The sequence below is a fragment of the Sinocyclocheilus rhinocerous genome, unplaced genomic scaffold, assembly GCF_001515625.1.
Source record: "Sinocyclocheilus rhinocerous isolate Xijiao unplaced genomic scaffold, SAMN03320098_v1.1 scaffold161, whole genome shotgun sequence".
Taxonomy (NCBI): domain Eukaryota; kingdom Metazoa; phylum Chordata; class Actinopteri; order Cypriniformes; family Cyprinidae; genus Sinocyclocheilus; species Sinocyclocheilus rhinocerous.
In genome coordinates, this window is record NW_015627226.1 from 590523 (window position 1) to 614434 (window position 23912).

Here is a 23912-nt window from a genome sequence, read left to right on the forward strand (position 1 = left end):
TCACTCTCTGATTCTGTGTGGCTCTGGAGGGTCTAAACACATTTACTGGCATGAATAGAACACATGGAAATCAGCATGCAAAGCTTTGGGCAGGGTCACCTCCTCAGTCTGTAAGGTCATGAAGAAAACATCTTCAGCGCAGAGGTGGTGGCCTGCTCATCAGTCAACTATTTAACTTTGCTTTATGACTTTTTGTGTTGTGAGATAATGCAAGTTAATGATCATATTTTGATATATGCTTTCCTGTGTAAATCTGTGAAAATATAATCAAAAATGTGACACACATTTAGTATATATAATGAAAATTATTTGATAAAAAATAAAAAAACAGCTGAGGCACTAATTACAAATAATAAATTGTGGAAATACATAAATTACATGAAGTATCTAGATGAGGCAAGGAAAATCCATGGCTGGAAATGCTGCTAAAATTCAAAGCATTGAAAAAAATCAGAAGCATGATTCAAAATACCACAGACGTAATAAAGGTTTGGAACGATATGGGGGCAAATGATGACACAATTTTCATTTTAAGGTGAACTATCCCTTTAAGGGCAATGATAATAGGTCAAAATCTTTGTTTTGTTGCATAATATGACATCGGATCCATTGATCCAATAAACTTAGCAAATTTGTAAACACAAGTTTTGCTAAAAAACGGACAGTAAATCAGTGGAAATTATATATATATATATATATATTAATGTTAAATGTTAAATAATATATTAAATAGTATATTTAAATTATATATAATATATTATATTATATATATTAAATAGTACATTTAAATATGCAAATAAAAATATTCTACATCTATAACTACATCTAAAATTAGTCAGGGGCAATAAGTACATTTTAATACTCAAGCTGGAAAATTTCATATTGATTTATTTCAATTTATTATGAAATTTATTTAGAATGAAATCAATAAATTAATTTTCATTTAATTATATAATATATGTGAAATAATTTGATGTTGTCACATTTGATACATATGAAATATTCTGATAAATAGTATACATTTATCAAATGTAATTAATATCATGAATATTTCACTTAATCATTGATTACTTTTTCACATAAGGTTATATGCTCAAATACTAAGTAGTGCTACTAACGCATATGTTTGAAACTGCTCACATTCAGCTGGTGCAGCCGGCCCCAGATCTGGTTGGTACCACAGCAACACCTGCCTGTGTGATGGTCCAGGTGGGTCTCCATTAGGTCATCACCACATTTATCCACAATATTGAAATTACAGAATGGAAATCCTGCCATAACCAAATAACATGTGGTTGAAATAGACCTAAATTTAAGCATTTGCCTATTATTTATGATCTAATCCTTTTAATGGTACCAGAATACCCGTCTATCTCCTGTTTAATTTTCCATCATTTCCCACAATCAAAGCTACAAAACTTAGCACATCTCAAATATCATATAACACACAGTAATACCAAAACGTATTTGGATGTTTGAGAAGCGCTTAGAAATGTCAGAAAGTAATTGCATTAGATACAAAACACCAAGGCATCTGCAAACAAATGATTCTGGAGCTTTTCTCAGAACTCAAGCCATTCTTGCAATGATTTGTAACAGACTGGTTTCAAGGTGATTTTAGTGGATGTACTGTATGACGTCAGTTCTCCTAACAGACTAACCAGAGGTGTACTTCATCACATTAACTATGAACGTGATCAACTTTTGACAAGCAAGCGTCACAATACATCTTCATTTTGAACAGTAGGTCTGTTGTTTACTTTCATTTAGTTTTGTATAATGCTTTAATGCTAAATAATGCAGAAGTGTGCTTGTTCTGCTTTTGACGTTTACTTTTTGTGTGTGTGTGTGTGGCTTACGTGTTCAACTACTTCTCCCATTCGATTTTGTGTGTTTCTGTCTAGTTCACTGGGTAATGAGTTGTGATTTTGAATACTGTGGGATGTGGGTTGCTACACCAAAGTTAAAGAGTCCCTTTTATTGGAAATTTGGAGTGAGGGCTTTGTGTGGCCAGTGGAAAAGTGGTATTTAAACTTCCTACCACAGGTTATGGTTTGATTTACAGGTAACACTAGATCTGAAGGTTGGGGAACAGATGAATATCCCTTTTTTCAACCTTGTTGACCACTTTTTCTAATTTTGGACATAACAAAGTACCACACCTGCAAATGAATCACCTATCTAACCTTTATCTGAATGTCATCACTGAAAAAAAAGAAAGAAAGGTTTCTACGTGCTCTCCATCTGTGCTCTCCTTTAGTGTTGTCTCAGTCTGTCAGTGGCCATGTAAATCTCCAGAAGCAATGGAAAATCCTCTGACGGATTTGCATGCATAATGACTTACACATGACCAGGATCATTTGGTTTCCAAAAAAGCTGGCAAGGGCGAGGACACACTCACATGTGTTGACTCCTGAAATCAAAGTTATTCATTCACTGTGACACACAAGAACACATACATTCAACTTGATTTGTCCCTTTGCTTTGTATTCAGTCTACTTTGTGTTCATCTACACTTCTGTTCATACTCTGATTCGTCCACAAAACTGAAAGAAGAGATGAGAGCACAGTTTCAGAAAACTGTAACAACTTTAATAATTCATATTTTCATATTTCCAGACTGGGTAGAATTGACTGTGATGCATCATTACGTTCACACTGGGCTGTGAAGTGACCACAGAGCTGAAAACAGTCTTGTTGTTCTTGAGACTGACTCATTTGTCTGTGTAATTTGCTTGTAGCACCTGTGCATGTGTGTGTCTGATGTCTGTGTGTTTTTTGTGTTCGACAGGGTCAGCAAGATCAGGCATTCCCTTTGTCAAGCTTGAAAACGAGACACTATATTTAGAATTCTCTTTGGGAGAATCCAGATAAAAAGCCTTCCATGAATCAAACTAGTGTAGACTGAAAAAGCTGGGTAGTAACATGAGGTAAAGTTGGGCTGGAATGATCCTGGAAAAGCATCCCAGAATCATAAAATATTCGGTCTGCCCATTTAGTCAGGTCTGTCAAGGACCCTGGGGGTAGCCATTTGTAATTCCTGATCAAACAAAAATGCATAAAAATGTGCAACTGATCATTTTCATAAGGAATAAGCTAAGCTAACAGGCTAGTTGGCTACAGCAGTGGTATTGCATAACTAATGGTATTGCTAGCTAAAATACAATGAAGGAGAAATGGGTAGCTTTGGTTCTATGCTATTATAACAATTATTATATAAACAACTATTGTATATAATTAGTATATACATCCTAAAGCAATTTTGTAGGATCAGATATTCTTTAAAATTCTTTCAGCCAATCAGATTGTTTTGAAGTAGTAGACATACTAGTTTCGACAGATGCACCAATTTCTTCATGACACCACTTCATGTCACTTCATGACATTCCTAAAAGCAATAATCATACCAAATTGACAAACACATACCATAGGTTTTAGTGATATTTTTTGTATGTACAGTGTATGTTTTTATTTAATTTAATTTAATTTTGTTTTATTTATTGATTTATTTAAATTTCTGATTGGTCATTTATTTTATTCAGTTTTTATATACTACCATTCAAAATGTGTGCGTTTTTTATTTTATTTTTATATTTATTACATTTACATTTAGTCATTTAGCAGACGCTTTTATCCAAAGCGACTTACAATTGAGGACAATAAAAGCAGTCAAAACTAACAAAAGAGCAACAATATATAAGTGCAAATGACAAGTCTCGGTTAGCCTAACGCAGTGTAGCAAGGTATGTATATATATATATATATATATACTATTATATGCTATAGTATATATTATACACACACACACACATACATATACACACACACGCACAAGAAAAACAGGTAGATAGAATAGAAAAAAATAGAAAGCTAGTGTTTTTTTTTTTAATAAAAAAGAAGATAAATAGAAAAAGTAGAATTAAAATAGAATAGAAAGTGCTAGAGTTAGAGGGTCAAATAAAGATGGAACAGATGTGTTTTTAGTCGTTTCTTGAAGATGGCTAAGGACTCAGCTGCTCGGATTGAGTTGGGCAGGTCATTCCACCAGGAGGGAACAGTTAAGGAAAAAGTCTGTGAAAGTGATTTTGGGCCTCTTTGAGATGGCACAATAATACGCCGTTCACTTGCAGAACGCTTGTGTCTCTTTGAGATGGCACAATAATGCGTCGTTCACTTGCAGAATGCAAGCTTCTAGAGGGCACTTAACTCTGAAGTAATGAATTTAGGTAAAGGGGTGCAGAGCCAGTGGTGGTTTTGTAGGCAAATATTAATGCCTTGAATTTTATGCGAGCAGCTATTGGTAGCCAGTACAAATTGAAGAACAAAGGTGTGACCTGCGTTCTTTTCGGCTCATTAAAGATTAATCGTGCAGCGGCATTTTGGATTAATTGTAGAGGTTTGATAGAACTGGCTGGAAGACCTGCCAAGAGAGCATTGCAATAGTATGTTGCGACTTGGACACCTCACCTCTCCAAGATACCTTGAAGGACCTTTAATACTTATATTAATACTTATATTCAGCAAGGATGCATTAAATTGGTCAAAAGTGACAGTAAAGACATTTATAATGTTATATCAAATTTCTATATCAAATAAAATATGTTATTTTGAACTTTCAATTCATCAAAGAATCCTGGAAAAAGTATTATATTACAAAAATATTAAGCAACAACAAACTGTTTTCAACATTGATAATAATAGAAAATGTTTCTTGATCTCCAAATCAGCATATTAGAAAGATCTCTGAAGGATCATGTGACACTGAATATTCAGCTTTGTCATCAAAATAGAAAACAGTTATCGTAAATTGTAATAAAATTTCACAGTATTACTGTTTTTACTGTATCAAATAAATGCAGCTTTGGTGAAACTAAGATACTTCTTTCAAAAACATTTGAAAATTGTACTGATCCCAAACTTTTGAATGATATATATATATATATATATATATATATAAATAATTTACTCACCCTCAAGTTGTTCCAAACCGGTTTGAATTTCTTTCAGCTGTTGAACACAAAAGAAGATATTTTGGAGAATGTTGGTAACCAAACAGTTGACAGTAGCCATTGATTTCCATAGTATGGAAAAAACAAAATACTATGGAAGTCAATGGCTACCATCAACTGTTTAATACCAACATTATTTAAAATGTCTTCTTTTGTGTTCAGAAAAAAAAAAAACTCAAACAGTTTTGGAACAAGTGGAGGGTGAGTAAATGATGACAGAATTTTCATTTTCATTTCACGTCATGTGTCAAAATTGACAAACTCTGTCATCCAGCAGGGGGAGCTGTGGTTCCTAAATGAACTGCCTCTCACCTCTGTTCCTCCTGGCCTGCTGCACACTAAGCATCCAAGTGCAAAACACCCCCACCACGCTTACAAGCATCAACAGGGATGAATTTGTGTTATCAGTGCCAAATCTTCACACGCTGCCATGACGTCAGTCAGGTTATGGTGACACACATACATACACTTCAACTTCTTCTGTGTTGTTTTCCTGTTAGTGTCAGCTAAAAGATAACAATAACTAACTATATTCTGCTGCATGGCTGTATAATGGCGGCATGGAGAGATGATGTGCTGTAAGTGTTTATTAGTCTGCTCTAGGATGACAGCAAAAACACCCATAATCCTTTCCACATTTTGTCATTTGTGTAGCATAGCAAGATGATGGTGGTTTATATGTCATCTGAAGGAGTAAATACTTTTGCTTTCATTTCACAAAGCAGAGAGGATATTTCAAATAAGATTCATTTATTCAAATCATATCATTTTATTCCAGGCATATTGCTGAATCCTATTTTTGTCTTCTAGAAAATGATAATTCTGTCACTATTTACTCACCCGCATGTCATTCCAAACATGTATGACTTTCTTCTGCAGAACACAAACAAAGGTGTTTTGAAGAATGTTTCATACAATGAAAGTCAATGGGGTCCAAACAGCACTGGACCCCACTGACATTCACTGTACACTGTAAGAAAAAAAAAAAAAATCTGTAGAAAAACAGATAATGTCCTGGTGGGAAATTACCAGTACATTTTCCATTTATTTTACCAAGGTTTCCTTCAACCCTAAAACACAACACAATGAAAAAATCAATATTATTATCACTATTAACAATATTATCTTATTAACACAGTACACTGTGTGTGTGTGTGTGTGTGTGTACTAAAGATATTTTTCATGTTCAAAGGAAGTAGTAAAGTCAAACAAGTTTGGAACGACATAAGGATGAATAAATTACAGTATTTTCATTTTTGGTGAACTATCCCTTTAAGACTAGCTTCTCTTTCCCGTCAGGGTCAAATGCTTTTGCAGAAACATCTGGTGTATCTCAAAGTAGCACTGTGGGGTGTTAAACACAACAACACATTTGATCATGCCACTCTAACACTTGTCTGTATTACATTTTCCCATAACAAGTGTTATACCACACAAGCTTTGTTTCCATATGGTAACATAGAGCCATTTGGGTTACCTTATGGTATAAGACATCTTCTGTACAGTCAGAACAATAATCAGTCTTCTATGTTTGTAATGATGACACATTTCTGCTCGATCTCACACAGCTCATGAAACAGTTCATTAGTCAACATCCATTTATAATTCATGAAACCTCAGTTCTTTCACTTTAATAGCTATTAAAATAATCGTTCTACCAAGATGCTCGATTTTAGGGCTAATTATGATCATTATGGTTTGATGGTGTTAGTCTGATTAACTTTAAGATTGATAACGCTTAAGGCTTCTTAAAAATTGATGGACTGCATCCTTAAGGGTCTAATGGGGAAAATTTGGGAAATTTATAGCAATTGTAATGGTACAGATTTTACCGTGTCCTTGTTAAACGCTACATGTACTTACTATATAACAATAAATTATGTATAAAAAGTGGGTTACACTTTATTTGAAGGTGTCCTTGTAACAGTGCAATGATACATTTAAGCACTAAGTAATATTAATTAACTACATGTACTTACTATAAGGTTAGGGTTACTTGCATGTAATTATGCATAATTAATTGTTATTATAATAGTAAGTACATGTAACATGTGTAACAAGGACACCTTCAAATAAAGTGTTACCAAAAAGTGCAACCAAATGTAAACCAAAACCTAATTTTAACCGTTTAGTAAGTGCATATTGTTAATAGAGTGCATTAGTGCCCGCCCACTTTTTTAGTATTTTAAGTATTTTTTCTATTCATTTTTTCCCATACGACTAACCAGACCTGAGATGAGATGAGTAACAACATTACAAACTTTTATTTGAAGCAAAAAAGTATTTGAAAATCGGACAAAAAGACAAAAGGAGAATACTGTGTGTACTGCTTTAGTGAGGGAAAGAACTACAATCCCATGAACCAATGCGTATGACATAATAAAATTAAAAACAATAGAGAAATATAAAACTATCCATTTACTTAAAATACATTTTTTTGACATATACAATCAACAACTTTAAACTTCATGGGAGTGGGAGGAGCTCAGCGCTCATTTGGTGCAATTTGCTCGCTGTGACTCTGATTGGTGGAATTTTTTATTTTATTTACAGCATCATGGGAAATGTAGTTTTTTTTATTTATTTTTTACCAGGGATAATTCAAACAGCTCACAGTAGGATTGTCTTGAAAGGTTTGTAGGTTATCGTTAAAAATCAATTTCCCTATGGAGAAAATGAATCATATTTATACTTCCGTAGCCTGAATGTTGCACTCTGTTAATATTACTCACTACTTAAATGTATAAATACACTGTAGCAAAGACATCTTAAACTAAAATATTAGTAAAGTTAGTAACAGTTACTAGTAAAATTACTATTTTACAAAATATTTTAAGTTTTGGCAAATTGGTGACTAATTTGTATATATATATATATGAGACCATGATGCACTTATTCAAGTAAACGGTTTGGTTTATGGAGCAAAATTATTCTGCAGGTTCATGCTGCAAATAGAAATTTAGTAAAATTTTGGATATACATATTTTTAATTCCATCTCTGACTGCGTTCTGCTTGGTGGCACCCAAAGTTAGACATTATGCATTCCAGTAGCCTGTCTGCGCATGCATAATTGATGACTGCTATGAGACACTAGCAGTCTGGTTTGATAGGATGACAGTGGATCAGACGTGGGTCTCGCTGAAGACAGCTGGAAGTCTGACATGAGCTCTAATGACTCGCATCAGGAGGTAGATGTGGCCATCTTGGAGAAAATGATTTGTGGGAAAAAAAGAATACATCACTGGGATGAAATCTCGACAAATTGCAAACACTGAGTACCTGTTAGCCATGTTTGCATAGCACAACTAGTGTCAGCCTCGAGCGGCACACCTCCGGACCTCCCAAAATCTGTCTGCAGAGTGCACGCGAAACCACTGCAAGCTCCAAACAGATTTCGGTCGGTGGTCAAAGTGGGCGGTTCTTGGCTAAAATGAGCTGTGTTGCAGGGATGACACATTTTTGTATGCCAAAACCTAGAAATGAGTAAGCATTTTAGCACTTCCAGTTTTATCGGCCAGAAGTCAATAGGTTTTTTTGAATGGGTTTTTGGTTAAATACTTGAAATAATGTCTGGTTAACACAGCTCAAGCTCCAGCTATCCCCTCATGATTTTTAAAGCTTTTACTTGTCTGGAAAAAAAGTGCTAATAAGTGGCTAAATGGGACTACAGAGGTTGACAGGGACATTAAAAGTCATTATGCAAAACAGGAAAACCCATCTACTCACTACTCGCTTTCACAGCCTCGTTGTGTTTATAATAATGCTCTGGCAAACTATTCTAACTATTAAAAAAAAAAAGAGTTGTTGAAGCTTAATGGTGGAGACATTGAAGTCATGCAACTGTGGTGTAGTTTGTTTTTAGCTTTTGGTGACAGTAGGCTTCAAAATTCATGTATGCCAAAACCTGGAAATGAGTAAGCATTTTAGCACTTCCAGTTTTATCGGCCGGAAGTCAATAGGTTTTTTTGAATGGGTTTTTGGTTAAATGCTTGAAATAATGTCTGGTTAACACAGCTCAAGCTCCAGATATCCCCTCATGATTTTTAAAGCTTTTACTTGTCTGGAAAAAAATTGCTAATAAGTGGCTAAATGGGACTACAGAGGTTGACAGGGACATTAAAAGTCATTATGCAAAACAGGAAAACCCATCTACTCACTACTCGCTTTCACAGCCTCGTTGTGTTTATAATAATGCTCTGGCAAACTATTCTAACTATTAAAAAAAAAAAGAGTTGTTGAAGCTTAATGGTGGAGACATTGAAGTCATGCAACTGTGGTGTAGTTTGTTTTTAGCTTTTGGTGACAGTAGGCTTCAAAATTCATTAAAGCGGTCCTCAACTTTAGTTTGCAACTTTATGCCATGGTGAAGAGACACCGTTTTTTCAACCACGATTCCAAAACCCCTTTGTTTGGCCTTCATAAGGCGGACAAACGTATTTTCATTGTTCCTGAACATTATGACCCCATCGTTTATCTGTGTGCTGCACATTTTATGGAGGACAGCAGTATGGCAAAATTGACACCATCATTAATATTTACAGCTGAGCAGATGAAACTTGCAGTTATGGTAAAGGCTGTGTCATTTCCAGAGCACGCTCTAAGCGGTTCGCCAATCACAACGCACTGGGCTAGCTAACCAATCAGAGCACATTTCGTATTTTGGAAGGAGGGGTTTCATCGAAACGGGAACTAAATAGGGTGTTTGAGACAGAATGGGAAGAGAGGTGCTGCAATAATGTAAAATATGAGAAAAATAATGTGTTTTTGGAACAATCAAGCATGAAGACCTATTCTAGTACACCCCAAAAACTAAATCAAGACTTCGTAAAAGGCCATAATAGGACCCCTATAGCGTTTGAGGTGTAAGTGTAAGAATCGTAAACTTTTGTTGGTCTTTTCTGCAATAACCCAAAAACCAATGGAAAAATCCTACTGGGGTTTTAATGTCAGCCAGGACCTATTGGACCTATTGGACCAGACTTTAAACTGATAACCAAAAGTCTGGCTACACAATCAAACTCCATCCTAAACATGGATTTTTTAAGTCCCATCCCACTTTTTCCTCAGAAATGTGCTTTTATGAGAAAAATAATGTGTTTTTGGACCAATCAAGCATGAAGACCTATTCTAGTACACCCCAAAAACTAAATCAAGACTTCGTAAAAAAAGGCCATAATAGGACCCCTATAACGTTTGAGGTGTAAGTGTAAGAATCGTAAACTTTTGTTGGTCTTTTCTGCAATAACCCAAAAACCAATGGAAAAATCCTACTGGGGTTTCAATGTCAGCCAGGACCTATTGGACCTATTGGACCAGACTTTAAACTGATAACCAAAAGTCTGGCTACACAATCAAACTCCATCCTAAACATGGATTTTTTAAGTACCATCCCACTTTTTCCTCAGAAATGTGCTTTTATTTTTCAATTCTTCAAAGTTCTTTCAAGGTTTTTGCTCTCTTTACTGTCTTTGAGAGTGACGCAACCGTGGCCATTGTTACAGTTAGCTGTAGGCCAAATTAAAAGACATTTATGTACAGTTTATTATACAGAAATTAATCCTTAAACAGTTATTTACAATGTTTAGGCATTCTAAACATGTAGATTAAATTAAGCTTGGCACAAAATCCTTCAAGCATAATCGAGCATTTGACAATCATGACAGAATGATTAGTATTTAAATACCAGCCCACAGGATCTAATGTTAATAAATAGCTAAGAGGTGTCACATGATCAAGTGCTATTGACAATATACAACAACAACAACAACAAAACCTATAGCATCACAAATCTACAACCAGGCCGCTGTGCCTTCAGGACGTTCATTAAAAACGAAGGAGCGGGACCTTCTCCTGGTCATAGTGGGTGGGCCTGCCCTCTTGGTCAGGGCCAAGTAGATATCGGAGGTGAGGAATCGTGGGTAGCAGTCTTTTTTCATTAAGCTGTAGATTTTATTTTGTGCTGCATCAAAGCAGGACCTAGTGGGCTTAAGGATGTTCTTCTCAATGGTGGCCTTGGTTGAGTAGTCGATGTTGATCTGAGGGGAAAAAGAGTAAAACGTAAAACACGAGGACGTCAAAAAATTCAGTTTTCAATAATTGTGCACTATGATGAAATACAAGATACATTAAGTTATGCAAGATGAAAAACGATGTCGTAAGGCCAACTATGATTTCGCCATATCGCTGATCTGTGTTTTCTTCTGCTTTAGAACAATCTTACGAGCAGGAGATTCGCGGCTTGTCTTTCAGCCCTTTCAGTCTATTTTTAGAATTCTTGTTTTTCATGTGCAAAAAGTACATGCACTGTAAAAGTCTGAGACCAGAGTGAAAATCTTGGAAATCTGGAAAAAAAAGTTTTAGTATTTTTTGAAAACTTTTAAAACAAGATAAAGTTGACTTTCAGCAGTGCTACCTTCCATTCTTAGTTGTTTTTCGTTCTTCGGTCAGACTAGAGTGAGTGGTCCCTGCCTCATTTTCACTTCTCAGTTTTTCAGAGTCTATTTTCTCAGCTGTGTGGGCGGGGGCGGCTGAGGGGTAGTTTGCAGCCAAAAGCAGGAAAACCACACGGTCACATATCTGCCCCCAGTCATGTGGCCGGGGGCCGACAATGGCCTCTGCGCAAACATAATGGCAGGTCTTTGATGGTGATGCAGCACAGCACTACACCACAGACATCATTTAACAGAGCCATGTTTGTTTTTAATGTGACTCTCACTAAGGTTAACCAAAGTGCAGCTTCGCTAACAGCAACGTAGCATCATTCGTCACCAGCAATAAGGTGCTTTTCTAAATAGCTTGTGTTTATTTGTTGTGGGGTCTGATAAACAGGTTGTAGTGGCGTAATTAGATCACTCAAAAATGAAAATTCAGAATACGTGGAACCAGTGTTGAGGAAAGTTACTTTTAAAAGTAATGCATTACAATATCGTGTTACTCCATAAAGAAGCCCTTTCACACCAAAAGTGAAATTAATAAGCCTCAGGCTGAAGCAAGTGCCTCTGTCTCTGCACCTCACTCCCAATTTCTCTCAACACGGGACAGGAGAGCTGTCAGTGAATAAATGGGAAAACAAAGTAACTTGCGTTACTTATTTGAAAAAGTAACTCAGATATTTTCTTGTAAATTTAAAAGTAATGCTTTGCTTTACTAGTCACTTGAAAAAAAGTAATCTGATTACGTAACTCGTGTAACTTGTACTGTGTTTGTGCTTGGAATATAGTGCAACAGCCCAAAGTTTTCTGCTTATAGCTTTGGAACTGAATAGCCTAAATGGCTCATTTCTTTGTTCAGTTCCTTGAATAGTGCAGATTTAAATGACAGATTTCTGCCTGACTAGATCTTCCTTGTTCAAATTCATCCTACTGTTGTTATATTTGCAAAATATGGGCTAAAGAGCATAAGATATAGGCAAAAATGCTATAATTTTGGAACAACGTTATGCATAACATCATTTGGAATAATGTCCTTTTATGTCATTTCATGTGTCGTTCTTTTCTGTAAAATTGTCTCAAATCACCAAAAACGTTCAGTCACATATTGAATGATTGGTGTTACACAAGATTCTCCAGAAATACCTTGAAGAATTTGCCCACCAAGGCATTAAACAGGAAGTGAGGAATTCTACGGACGTAAAATGTTCTCAAAATCACTGTTACATTACCATGATAATATAACGTATAATTAGTTGCAGTACGACCAACTGGTCCCAAATAATAAAACTAATGAAAAAATAATGGTGAATTGTTAATATTTTACAGTAAGGTCACATTAATTAACATTAATTAAATTCAGAAGACTTGGTACATAGTGCACTTGGAACAAGTTGTATGTGCTGCTCTTTAAAGCTTGAACACTACAGTCTCCATGTTTTGTAATTGTACACTCTAAAAATGCTGGGTTAAATACAACCCAGTGCTGGGTAAAATATGGACAAACCCAACAATTGGGATGTTTTGACCCAGCGGCTGGGTTAAATGTTTAACCCAACCTTCTGGGTAGTAACCCAACCACTGGGTCAAAACAACCACAGCCACAAATTCCACAAGGTTAAATGCAACCCAATTGCTGGGTTTGTCCATATTTTACCCAGCACTGGGTTGCATTTAACCCAGCATTTTTTTCCACAGTGTATGGAAAAGAGCAAACAGTACATTTTTAAAAAATTCTCCTTTTGTGTTCCATAGAAGCAAGAAAGTTTGGAATAACATGAAGGTTTTCTACAGTTTTTTTTGTCCACTAGGATTTCTCAAAAATCTGTCAAAGTGCAAACAGAACAGGTACATCTCATTGAAAGGACTGTTTCTATCCTTTACATATGCATTTGTGCAAAATTAAAAACTGTATCTACCCTGTCCTTACTGTTCAAAATGCAAATGTGTACATACCTCTTTGGGGGCTTCCTTGTCGATGAAAATGGCATATATCTGTTTGGCTTTAGACTGCAGTTTGGTTGCAGACTCAGTGGTCTTAAAGTCTTCACAGGCTAACCAAAACTCAATGTTCTCCTCACTGAACTGAGTGCGCAGAAACTGTGTGAAGACTTCTACCCCACCTGAAACAAGATGAAACATTAATCACTAAATGAATGAGTTACAGATGAGTAAATTTAAATGGACAAAACAATTTGTGCAAGTATCTGTTAGTATTCTTCTTCATGTTCTTCCACATCTTTTTTTGCATTGGAATATCTATGCAATAGACTATAGCAGCTGTACACTGTAAAAAAATACCGTGAATTTAACGGTAAAAGACTGTAAAAATGCTACAGTAAAAACCTGTTAAATTGTTAACAGTAAATTCCCCTACTATATACGGTGAAAAACTGTATTGGACATTACATGTATTGGACATTAATTTTACGGTAGTATACCGTTTTTGGAAGTGAAAAAGACTGTATAATTTACAGTGAATAACCGTAAATTGACATTCCCAGAATTCCCTGCGTTACATTTCAAATTTGATGTTGTTTTTGTTGAAATAACTGTTTCTTCTTCAGTTTTGTATATTAGGGTTGTGTGTTACACCTAATGTTGTTAAATGAATGTTTATTGCATTATTTCAGTTTCATGTGTGTTACCATTATGGTGTTTAGTGTTTGTGTGAATGACACTGTGCACCTTCTATATATGTTATTATTTAAAAGCTGCTTGTGATGGGCTTTGGTTCATCATGTGACTTTCTCATCACCACCTGCATTGGGTGGTTATCAGTGTATTACAAAGGTACAAAACAGATTTCAGTACTTCAATAGGTTGATATATTAACATTATATCAGTTAATGAAATTACGGTATTTCATTGTAAATTTAAGTTAAAACCGTAAAACCTAAAACGTTGCTACCGTAATTTTTACGGTAAAATTCCGGCAACCACAGGCAAGGTTGCACGTTTCTGCTAATAAATTTTGAACTGACTAGCCTAAAGTGATACATTTCTTTTTTCAGTTACTTGAATTATACAGATTTCAATAATAGAATTTCTGCCTCATTAGATCTTCCTTCTTCAAACCCATCCTACAGTTGTTATATTTGCAACATACTGGCTAAAGAGCATAAAACAAATTTCTGTAAAATTGTCTCAGATCACCAAAAATGTTCAGTCACATATGGAATTATTGGCGTTCCACATGATTCTCCAGAAAAACCTTCACAAGTTTGCTCACCAAGACATCAAACAGGAAGTGAGACATTATATCTGTTATTACACTTTTGTATACCGACACAGACTGTTCTAAAAATCATTTAGCCACATTAAAGTGTAAATACAATGCAAACTTGGTTGCAGTACAACCGACTGGTCCAAAATAATACAACTTTGTATAGTGGTAAATTGGTAATGCATTAACTAGGAATGAGCAATATATTTGTTACAGTTTTTATTAATCTTTGTTAATGTTAGTTAACTAATGTTAACAAATGGAACCGTACTGTAAAGTGTTACTGGGAAATTTGAACTACTTCTCTTAAATTCACCATCTGCAATGCAATGACCAAATCCGCACATCGTTACAATGTCCCGTCGGAGGGCCCATAATAGCTGTTTGCAGCTATATTTATTATTATCTAATCTATACAACTATGCTTGTAGACTTACAAACACATAGACATCAACACAGACAGAAAAATCACATTCCAGGTGGCACAAATCAAAGTGTGTGTGTGTATGTTTTTTGAATCAAACCATTCAATAGAGTTCAATAGGTTAGAATGACATGCAAACCAGAAAGTTCAGAACCCTGCGTAGCTATAAGGGGAAGTGTTACCACAGTGCTAGCTATAGGTACTGAAGCACAAAAGTCAGTCTGATCTTCAGAACCCTGTGTAGTCACAAGCAGGTGATGATCCTATGGTTACAATGAGATGCACACTTCTAATTCAGCTCAATATGACACTGAGAAACATCCAGTATGCTAACTACAGTACACTCCCAAGACAAAGAGATCATACCTGAGTGACTCAGCAGCTCCTCAAATGAATCACCCCATCTCAGAGCCACGTCCGGTGCGATGCTGTTCAAATCGCATTCATCAGTAAATACTTTAAGTGTTGGAAAAGTGCTTCATGAATAGTGTCACATTTATCTGAATCATCCTCTCGATGTTAAACAGTGACACTTTGACAATACTGCAGTTAAATAAATACTCCACATTTTATTGATTAAACAAAATAGTGAATCGTCTATGTGTATGTGTATGTGTATGTGTATACATGCTAAAAGCTTACTGGTTAGTTTTAGCTGGTGGCTTCTTTTCAGGACTGACATTTTCATGTGATCCAGACTTTGCCAGAAGAAGACTGAGTCGACCTTTTTTATCCTTATTCCTGCAAAGAGAAGAAGCTCAATCAATCAGTCTATCTATCTATCTATCTATCTATCTATCTAATGTCTGCCTCTCGATGTTAAACAGTGACACTTTGACAATACTGCAGTTAAATAAATACTCCACATTTTATTGATTAAACAAAATAGTGAATCGTCTATGTGTATGTGTATACATGCTAAAAGCTTACTGGTTAGTTTTAGCTGGTGGCTTCTTTTCAGGATTGACATTTTCATGTGATCCAGACTTTGCCAGAAGAAGACTGAGTCGACCTTTTTTATCCTTATTCCTGCAAAGAGAAGAAGCTCAATCAATCAGTCTATCTATCTATCTATCTATCTATCTAATGTCTGTCTATCTATGGCGTCATATTGCGTTGTGCATAAATGTATACATATGCATGCATTACATTGCATGTATTACTTCAACCAGGCACTAAACCAAAGAATCGTGACAGATATAAGGGGAAGTGTTAACACAGTGCTAGCTATAGATACTGAAGCACAAAAGTCAGTCTGATCAACAGCTATAAGAACAACACGGTAGTTCTGGTGAAACACACAACAAACACACAATGTCTATTGTTTTTATATTTACCTCTCATGCATTTCTATTTACACCAATAGTTTTACTTTTGGTTCTCACTATAACATGTTTTCATCTTAGCAAAGAAAGGTTTTAGACATATCTCTGGTTCAGCACAGAGATACTACCACAATTGTTCTTAATATAAGATATATTCATAAAACAAGGTACACGCTGTAAGTCTAACATGTGAAGCAGACATAACAGCAGGTGTATTGTACACTGATCTATGTTCTCTGGTGTAGGACGATTTGTTCTCTCAGCTTTTTTTTTTTCACTGAATCGAATAAAAGGTTGCTTTACTACATCCCAAAGGTGCAACATTACAAAGATGAAAGACAAACTGATTCGTGTTTGGTCACAACGATGAGCTCCAGAAATAAAGGAAGTCTCAAACAACGAAGAGAAAACTACCCAAACTTAATTTCAATGCACTTGCTAAAAGAATGTTCACAAACCCCAGAGCGTGAATGTGCAAGACAACATCTACCCCCCGCCCCCCAATGCTTTCAGTGCTAATATGAGAAAAGTGTGGGGAAACAAAAAAAAAAAACTGTACCTCAAGTGGGTCTCTTTCATTCTGCAGGCGAGCAGCTCGTCCTCACTGAGCATTTTGAAATATGCTTCCTCCTTGGGGGCAGAGAAGTTAAAAAATATATATATATGTAAATATCATGAGATATCATGATTTTTTTTGCATCGAAATATAAAAAATCTAAAAGCGAAAATGAATGGCTACAGGGTGTTCTCTGTATATGATATGACATGACATGATATGATATGTGACCCTGGACCACAAAACCTTAATTCGCTGGGGTATATTTGTAGCAATAGCCAAAAATACATTGTATGGGTCAAAATTATCGATTTTTCTTTTATGCCAAAAATCATTAGGATATTAAGTAAACATCATGTTCCATGAAGATATTTAGCAAATTTCCTACTGTAAATATATCAAAACTTCATTTTTGATTAGTAATATGCATTGCTAAGGACTTCATTTGGACAACTTTAAAGGCGATTTTCTCAACATTTAGATTTTTTTTGCACCCTCAGATTCCAGATTTTCAAATAGTTGTATCTCGGCCAAATATTGTCCTATCCTAACAAACCATACATCAATGGAACACTTATTTATTCAGACGATGTATAAATCTCAATTTCGAAAAATTGACACTTTATGACTGGTTTTGTGGTCCAGGGTCACATATAATATGATATGATATGATATGATATTATACCAATACATTTTTACATTTTTGGTAATTTTTATCATCAACAATTATGTAAGTCTGTTGCAATTTTAATGATTTTATTAATAAATTATCAAGACATAATGTGAATTATCACTAAATTTTTTCGAGATATTCGAGAGGTCTTCTGAAGATTTCAGAGTTGGCTGAAACTAATCCTAGCGTTAGTTAAAAGACCAACGAAACGGTCGAGAAAGACACACTCTGTATACCTACAGTGGCTGTTGCCTCTGCAGAGCCATTATAATGATGGACAAATCCGTTTCGGCACAATAAATGACAGGAGGGAATAGAAATGTCCTCAGACAGAGACAAGGGTGACATCTTCATTTAATCAACAGCCGTAGAGGCTCACAGACAAAACCACACAATCCTCAGAGTGTCCTTTTGAGGGCAGGATCTCAAGTGCATCACTTAAAGGGGTCATATGATGCGATTTCAATTTTTCCTTTCTCTTTGGAGTGGGCAGCGGTTAGTAAAACTCTTCAATTTGCATACACAGACATCAACCATTTGCAGAATTAAACACTCTTTACTTGCTGACAAATAGAACGGTTTCTGCCATCTTTAGTTACTTCTAGGCCAGGCCAGCTCATTCATCGAAATAAATGTCAAGAATATTCAAATATAACATTTCTGAAACAGAACAGCTTACAGAAATATGTTTTAAAATTGAAAATATATATATAGATAGGCCAATAAATTAAATGCCAACAGGTAGGCCTATGTATTACAAAATGTTCTTCAAAGAGCTAGAAAATGAATATTTTTTTTAATCTTTTTTTTTTTTGTCATCTTGGGTAAATGCAAAAATGCATTATTATTATTATTATATATTTTTTTTTACATTTGGGACTCTAAAAATATATTTAAATTGAAAATATATTAAAAATGGACAAAAATATAGGAGGAAACATAAAAAATTTATTTATTTAAAAATATATATTGAAAATATATCTATATTATCAATATTTTGACCTTCCATTTAAAAAAATATAGCTTTATATAAATCATATTTTCGTACACTTTTTGGTGAAATTATTGCAATCTAAACAAAAAATGTTTTACACCTGATTCAATCTCAATTTCTCATCATGAAAAAAAAAAAAATCATACGCTATGCAAATGTTCCTCTTTTATGTCAAGTATTAAACAATACACTGCTTTTGATCCAGTCCGATCTTCCCGTTTTAGACACTAAGAGCATCCATTACCATTAAACAGCATTTCGTGAGGAACTGAGAAACAAATAGATTTAAGCTGTGAATGACAATGACACCTTAAAATGTGGAAAAGATTGCAACGTTTTTGCACACAGTTTTGTACACTTGCATAAAAAAAAAACCCCCACACACTTTTGGGGTCTTGATTGGTAAGGTTATGAGCAATTTTAATCTGTCAATGAGTATTATTAAGTAGTAGCTTGAGACTACTTTTTACTTTTACTCAAGCATGAATCATTTGTTATAACCATCAGATTCTCATAAGCTCTTGACAAAAAAGGGAAACGCGAGACAGACAGAAATTGAATGTGAAATGTGCTGATGAGAAGAGCGACTTCCTGTCTTTAACACTGGCGAAAACACATGTACTGACATCGACACATGCCCTTTGACACCTGATTTGCATTCCAACTGCAGTGAGTTCATCAAGTTTAGGAGTTTCAGGATTTCACATCATTTAGAAGTGGATAGAGAATGCCTTTCAAATTCCAGTTCACTTCCTGAACTGAATCTGGATTCAGCCAGCTAAAATGATGCTTTCATTCCAATTTAAATTTAAGTAAGATTAAAATGGGTGAAATTCTAAGAATCTCATATAACTGCTGTAAATAATAAATTTTCTTCATCATATATATATATACATATAAATACATATAAACATGCTGTCATGCAACATATGGGGTATTTCCAGAATTTTAGATGATCTTAATAATCAGTTCTGAATGGCACCTATAGAAATTTGTATTTGAAGTTAAGTTAATCAGTTTAAATAAAACATGCATAATTAACAACAACAACAACAACAACAATACTACTACTACTACTACTACTACTACTACTAATAATAATAATAATTATTATTATTATAAGGTAATTATATGATAAGGTACTACAATGCAAGTAATTATTATTATTATTATTATTATTATTATTTGTTGTTGTTGCTTTTATTTATGTTGTAATTTTTAATTTGGTTTAAATCTGTTTTGTGCTAATTGTCAATATCAGAACAAAGTTACATTTAATAAGTTAATCAGCTTAAAAATTTGAATAATAATAATAATAATAATTAATAATAGTGCTGGATTTCAATCCTGAATTAAATTAAAATCTGTTTTATTTTAATTGTCAATATTGGACTACTATATAATATTGGAAGTTAATCAACATAAATAAAAAAGTGTGCACAATAATAATAATAATAATAATAATAATAAATTATTATCATTATTATTGCTATTATTATTATTATTATTATTGTTATTATTATCAGTTTACTTTTTGCGCTTGCAATTTTGAATAACAATCCCCCCCCCGTTCAATCTCTGTGTGTTGCAGCCAATTCAGTAAATTAAGACTCATGAACTGACAGGAAGCTGATTCTTAAATTCTGAATATTAGATCTTGAGGAGATCTGAGCAGACTATTCTCTTGCCACAGCCAAGACTTTGAATACTGATGTGGTAATACCATCCAGTACATCCATATTTTTTTCCGGTACTAAAAGAGCTTGCTCCTCAGCGGATCACTTTCATTCCTCCAAGAGCAGAAGTGGCTTCAAACTGAATGGTTAGTGGCCTGCTGTTAAAAGGACCCTCATGTGGTAGAGTCTGGCCCTCTGCTCTCATCTATCCAAGTAGCACTATAGCATCTGTGATGGTAGACTTCCCACTGTCTCCTTTCTCTGCAACTACCTTTTCATCATGCGTTTGTTTGAGCATTCTCTTTCTGCCCGTCACACATGCTGATTGAAGGCAAACAGGGCTGTCAGTAGGGCATGGGTTCGACCGAGGGAATTCAAGCCCTGACTTGATTTACATTCATGAGTCATCAGCTGCTTTAAATATTATTTGCCATTCATTATTCTGAAACAACATATGATTTTTACATATTTGTGTGAATTTTCAGTTCATTCCAATTTAAAGGAAAGCTGAAGGTAAAGCAGAAGGTAAACTGAATTCATGTTCGCCATATCTTCATAAAAATGTCCTGTAGTGGTAAAAAATGATGTTATGATATATAATATAGCACTAAATGATTACCATATTTCTGCACTATGGCATTTACATGGTACCTCCAAGGATATGCTATGTTATTTAGTGTACTGATTCAGTAAATCGTAACAAAAGCTCCTTCATTCAAGTGTGTAAATTACAAATCATCAGATATTATAGCATCAGACTTTGAAAAAGGAATAATTTGTTAATTGAAATACTATTTGTGTTATGATCCTCTGCGCGCTGATGAGAAAAGCAGTGACTTTCAGTAAATTCATTTCCCTAGCAGTTCAAAATAACCCCAGACACCTGCTTAACAACAACATAAAAGACAGTCAACTTCAAGTGACGTCACTTCCTTACCAACACACTTGACAGATTTGGATACAAAAATTACTCACTAGGCAGGATGCAGGGTTTTTCTCACAGAAAACTGTGAAGAAATTAGAGATGTATGGTAGATACCAGCAAGCCATTATCAATATGAGTAGGGGTTTTTCAGGGATATGACACCTGAAGAAAACACCTTTCTACTAATTTACTGCAACAGTTCAAATTCTTGACACATAGGGGCCAGCTTTATTAATGGTACCTGCTGACACCATCAATACATGTTGATGTTTAGCAATGACCCTGATGTGTCAGGGACTCTTCAACCAAACCTCTGTGGCCTCCAGTTATACACTGCTGCTGTGCATTGAAACATGCAAACAATAACCTACAGCATGGTGCAAAGTTAATGGATAGTTCATCCAAACATTTTCATTTTTTTCGTGCCATTTACTACCCTTGAGAAGTAAAATTGCAGACATTAAGAAACAATATATCTTCAGAGAGTTATATATTTATATATCTCTTTATAAAAACATCTATTTATATATTTGATATACATGGGAAACTCATAAAGGTTTGATCTAAAACAACATGAGGATGAACACATGATGACAGATTACACATGATTACAAAATTTGTCTAATTTTTAAAGACGTTTTTATTTAACAAAAGTATATTAAATGAACTATGGTCTATGAGCTGTTTTCCATTTCAGGCCCCACAATGTAAAATGGTTTTGTGTGTGTGGGGGGGGGGTGACATTTGGTCACTCAATGCATTTGGTCCACACAATGTTGGTTAAACCAAACCGTGCTCTCACACACACACACACACACACACACACACTCTCTCTCTCTCTGTGTCTGTGTGCCAGATGACCTAAATGATGCCCCTTATTTATGGGTGTGCGATATTGACAAAAATTATATTATATTTTTGGGGGGATTTTTTGTCAATAACGATAATTAATATTTAGCTGAGTGTGTTTTTGTGCTGGTTTAGGCTTGTCATGTATAAATAAGTACGACACTAAAACCGCCAGCAGGTGGCGGCAAGTGTCTGCTTTAATGAATGATTTATTGAATCCTTCAATCAAACGATTCGTTCAAAATGGCTGATTCAATTAGAATCGAAGCAAGTTGACTGTCTTTATGAATGGATCATTGAATAATTGGCTCACTCGATTCGCTCAAAAACAGATTAATTCAGGAAAGAAACACAGTATTGCTCTGAGACGCACAACAGCTCAGCTTTGTTTTGATCTATTTCATTTGCAAAACAGGAAAAAAGACTAAATGTGTCTAAAATATAACTCACTCAATTAACTTCTTGTCTGTTGAACTGCTGTACAAAATTAATTTGACATTGTGAATCACGTGCTGATTCCTGTGTGATATTAACTATATCAACTTAACTATATCTTAACTATAAATATACAAAAGTAATAACTCAAACAGGGATATTTTTTCTTTCATTATTTGAATTATAGAGGCATTCTAACTGCATTCTATTAGGCTTCATGTAATGAATGCTTTTTTTTTTTTTTTTGCAAAGTCACTGACATAGCCTAGGCTACTTGATAATGTCAGGTAGTGTGAATTAGAACAGGGTCATAGTTTCTGAATGAACGCTTCCCTCGTCTCTCTCTCTCTCAGTGTCGTCCCTCGTCCTCACAGTCACACATACAATAACGTTATGTCAGGGGAACATCTTTAAACTCTAATCATATTATACGTTATTATGTTGTCTTCTTTTTAAAGAACGTCAGAAGTTGCGCTTGAAACATTTTGCGCGAAAAATGACGAAAATATGAGTGAGCTCACGCGCAGAGCTCTGATTGGCCAATCGCCGTTATTAATTTTATAAATTATTATATGTAGAGAATATTAATATTTAATGTGCACAATATGGCGGTTTTACAGATGGGATGCTTTTTGTCATTTATTTTTTCAACAAGACCAGCATTTGTGGTTAAAAAGTATGTGAATTTTTATTTATTTTATTTAAAAAAATTTTTTTAAAGAAAATGACGATCGTTCCGCTAGATAAGACACTTATTCCTTGGCTGGGATCGTGTAGAGCCCTTTGAAGCTGCAGTGAAACTGCAGTTTGGACCTTCAGCCCGGTGGTCACCATTGAAGTCCATTATATTGAGTAAAAATCCTGGAATGTTTTCCTCAAAAACCTCAATTTCTTTGTGACTGAAAAAAGAAAGACATGAACATCTTGGATGACACGGGAGTGAGTAAATTATCAGACAGATTTGCTGCCCACTACAGGACGATCTGACACATGTTTATCAGTCTGATGATGCTGACCAAGGAGTGAAGGTTGGACAGCATCTTCCTCCATTGACAGTCATTCAAAATTAGCTGTGTATTCCGACAAAACTGGTAAGCATTTAAAATATATTTAATTATATTAAAGCAAATATTCAGCTATATTATAATGGCTAATGGTATTTGATTATATTATTATAGTATAATTTAACAGTCCCCAGTTCTTTTTCACATGGTTTTTACAAGTGTGAAATTAGCTTACTGTAAATTACGTGCACATGAGCAAAGAGGGAAATTTTCAAATTGCATTCTTCTAGGGTCATGCATCAGTCAAGCAACTTCGATTGAGATGACCTTGAACGCTAACTGTAACGTGGGGTTTGTTATTGGTTCCTCTGTTCATTGTGTCATGTT

General features: G+C 34.9%; 1 protein-coding gene across 1 annotated transcript; it reads right to left on the reverse strand.

Moving 5' to 3' along the window:
* Positions 1 to 10425: 10425 nt before the first annotated feature.
* Positions 10426 to 17055, reverse strand: LOC107722673 (regulator of G-protein signaling 21-like). Its single transcript, XM_016531137.1, has 5 exons — positions 16973 to 17055; positions 15731 to 15829; positions 15455 to 15516; positions 13395 to 13561; positions 10426 to 11045 (listed from the first exon to the last, which is right to left on the reverse strand). The coding sequence occupies exons 1-5, from the start codon at positions 17023 to 17025 to the stop codon at positions 10800 to 10802; spliced, it is 627 nt and encodes a 208-aa protein (XP_016386623.1). The 5' UTR covers positions 17026 to 17055; the 3' UTR covers positions 10426 to 10799.
* Between the last annotated feature and the right edge of the window lie 6857 nt (positions 17056 to 23912).

What these genes read in the sequence shown, in the direction of transcription:
- LOC107722673 (XM_016531137.1), bottom strand. Translation starts at nt 17,025, where the DNA reads ATGCTCAGTGAGGACGAGCTGCTCGCCTGCAGAATGAAAGAGACCCAC. An exon ending in ATGAAAGAGACCCACTTGAG is followed by an intron (nt 15,830 to 16,972) that starts GTACAGTTTTTT and finishes TTCTCTTTGCAG; the next exon opens with GAATAAGGATAAAAAAGGTC. An exon ending in GGAGCTGCTGAGTCACTCAG is followed by an intron (nt 13,562 to 15,454) that starts GTATGATCTCTT and finishes ATCTTGTTTCAG; the next exon opens with GTGGGGTAGAAGTCTTCACA.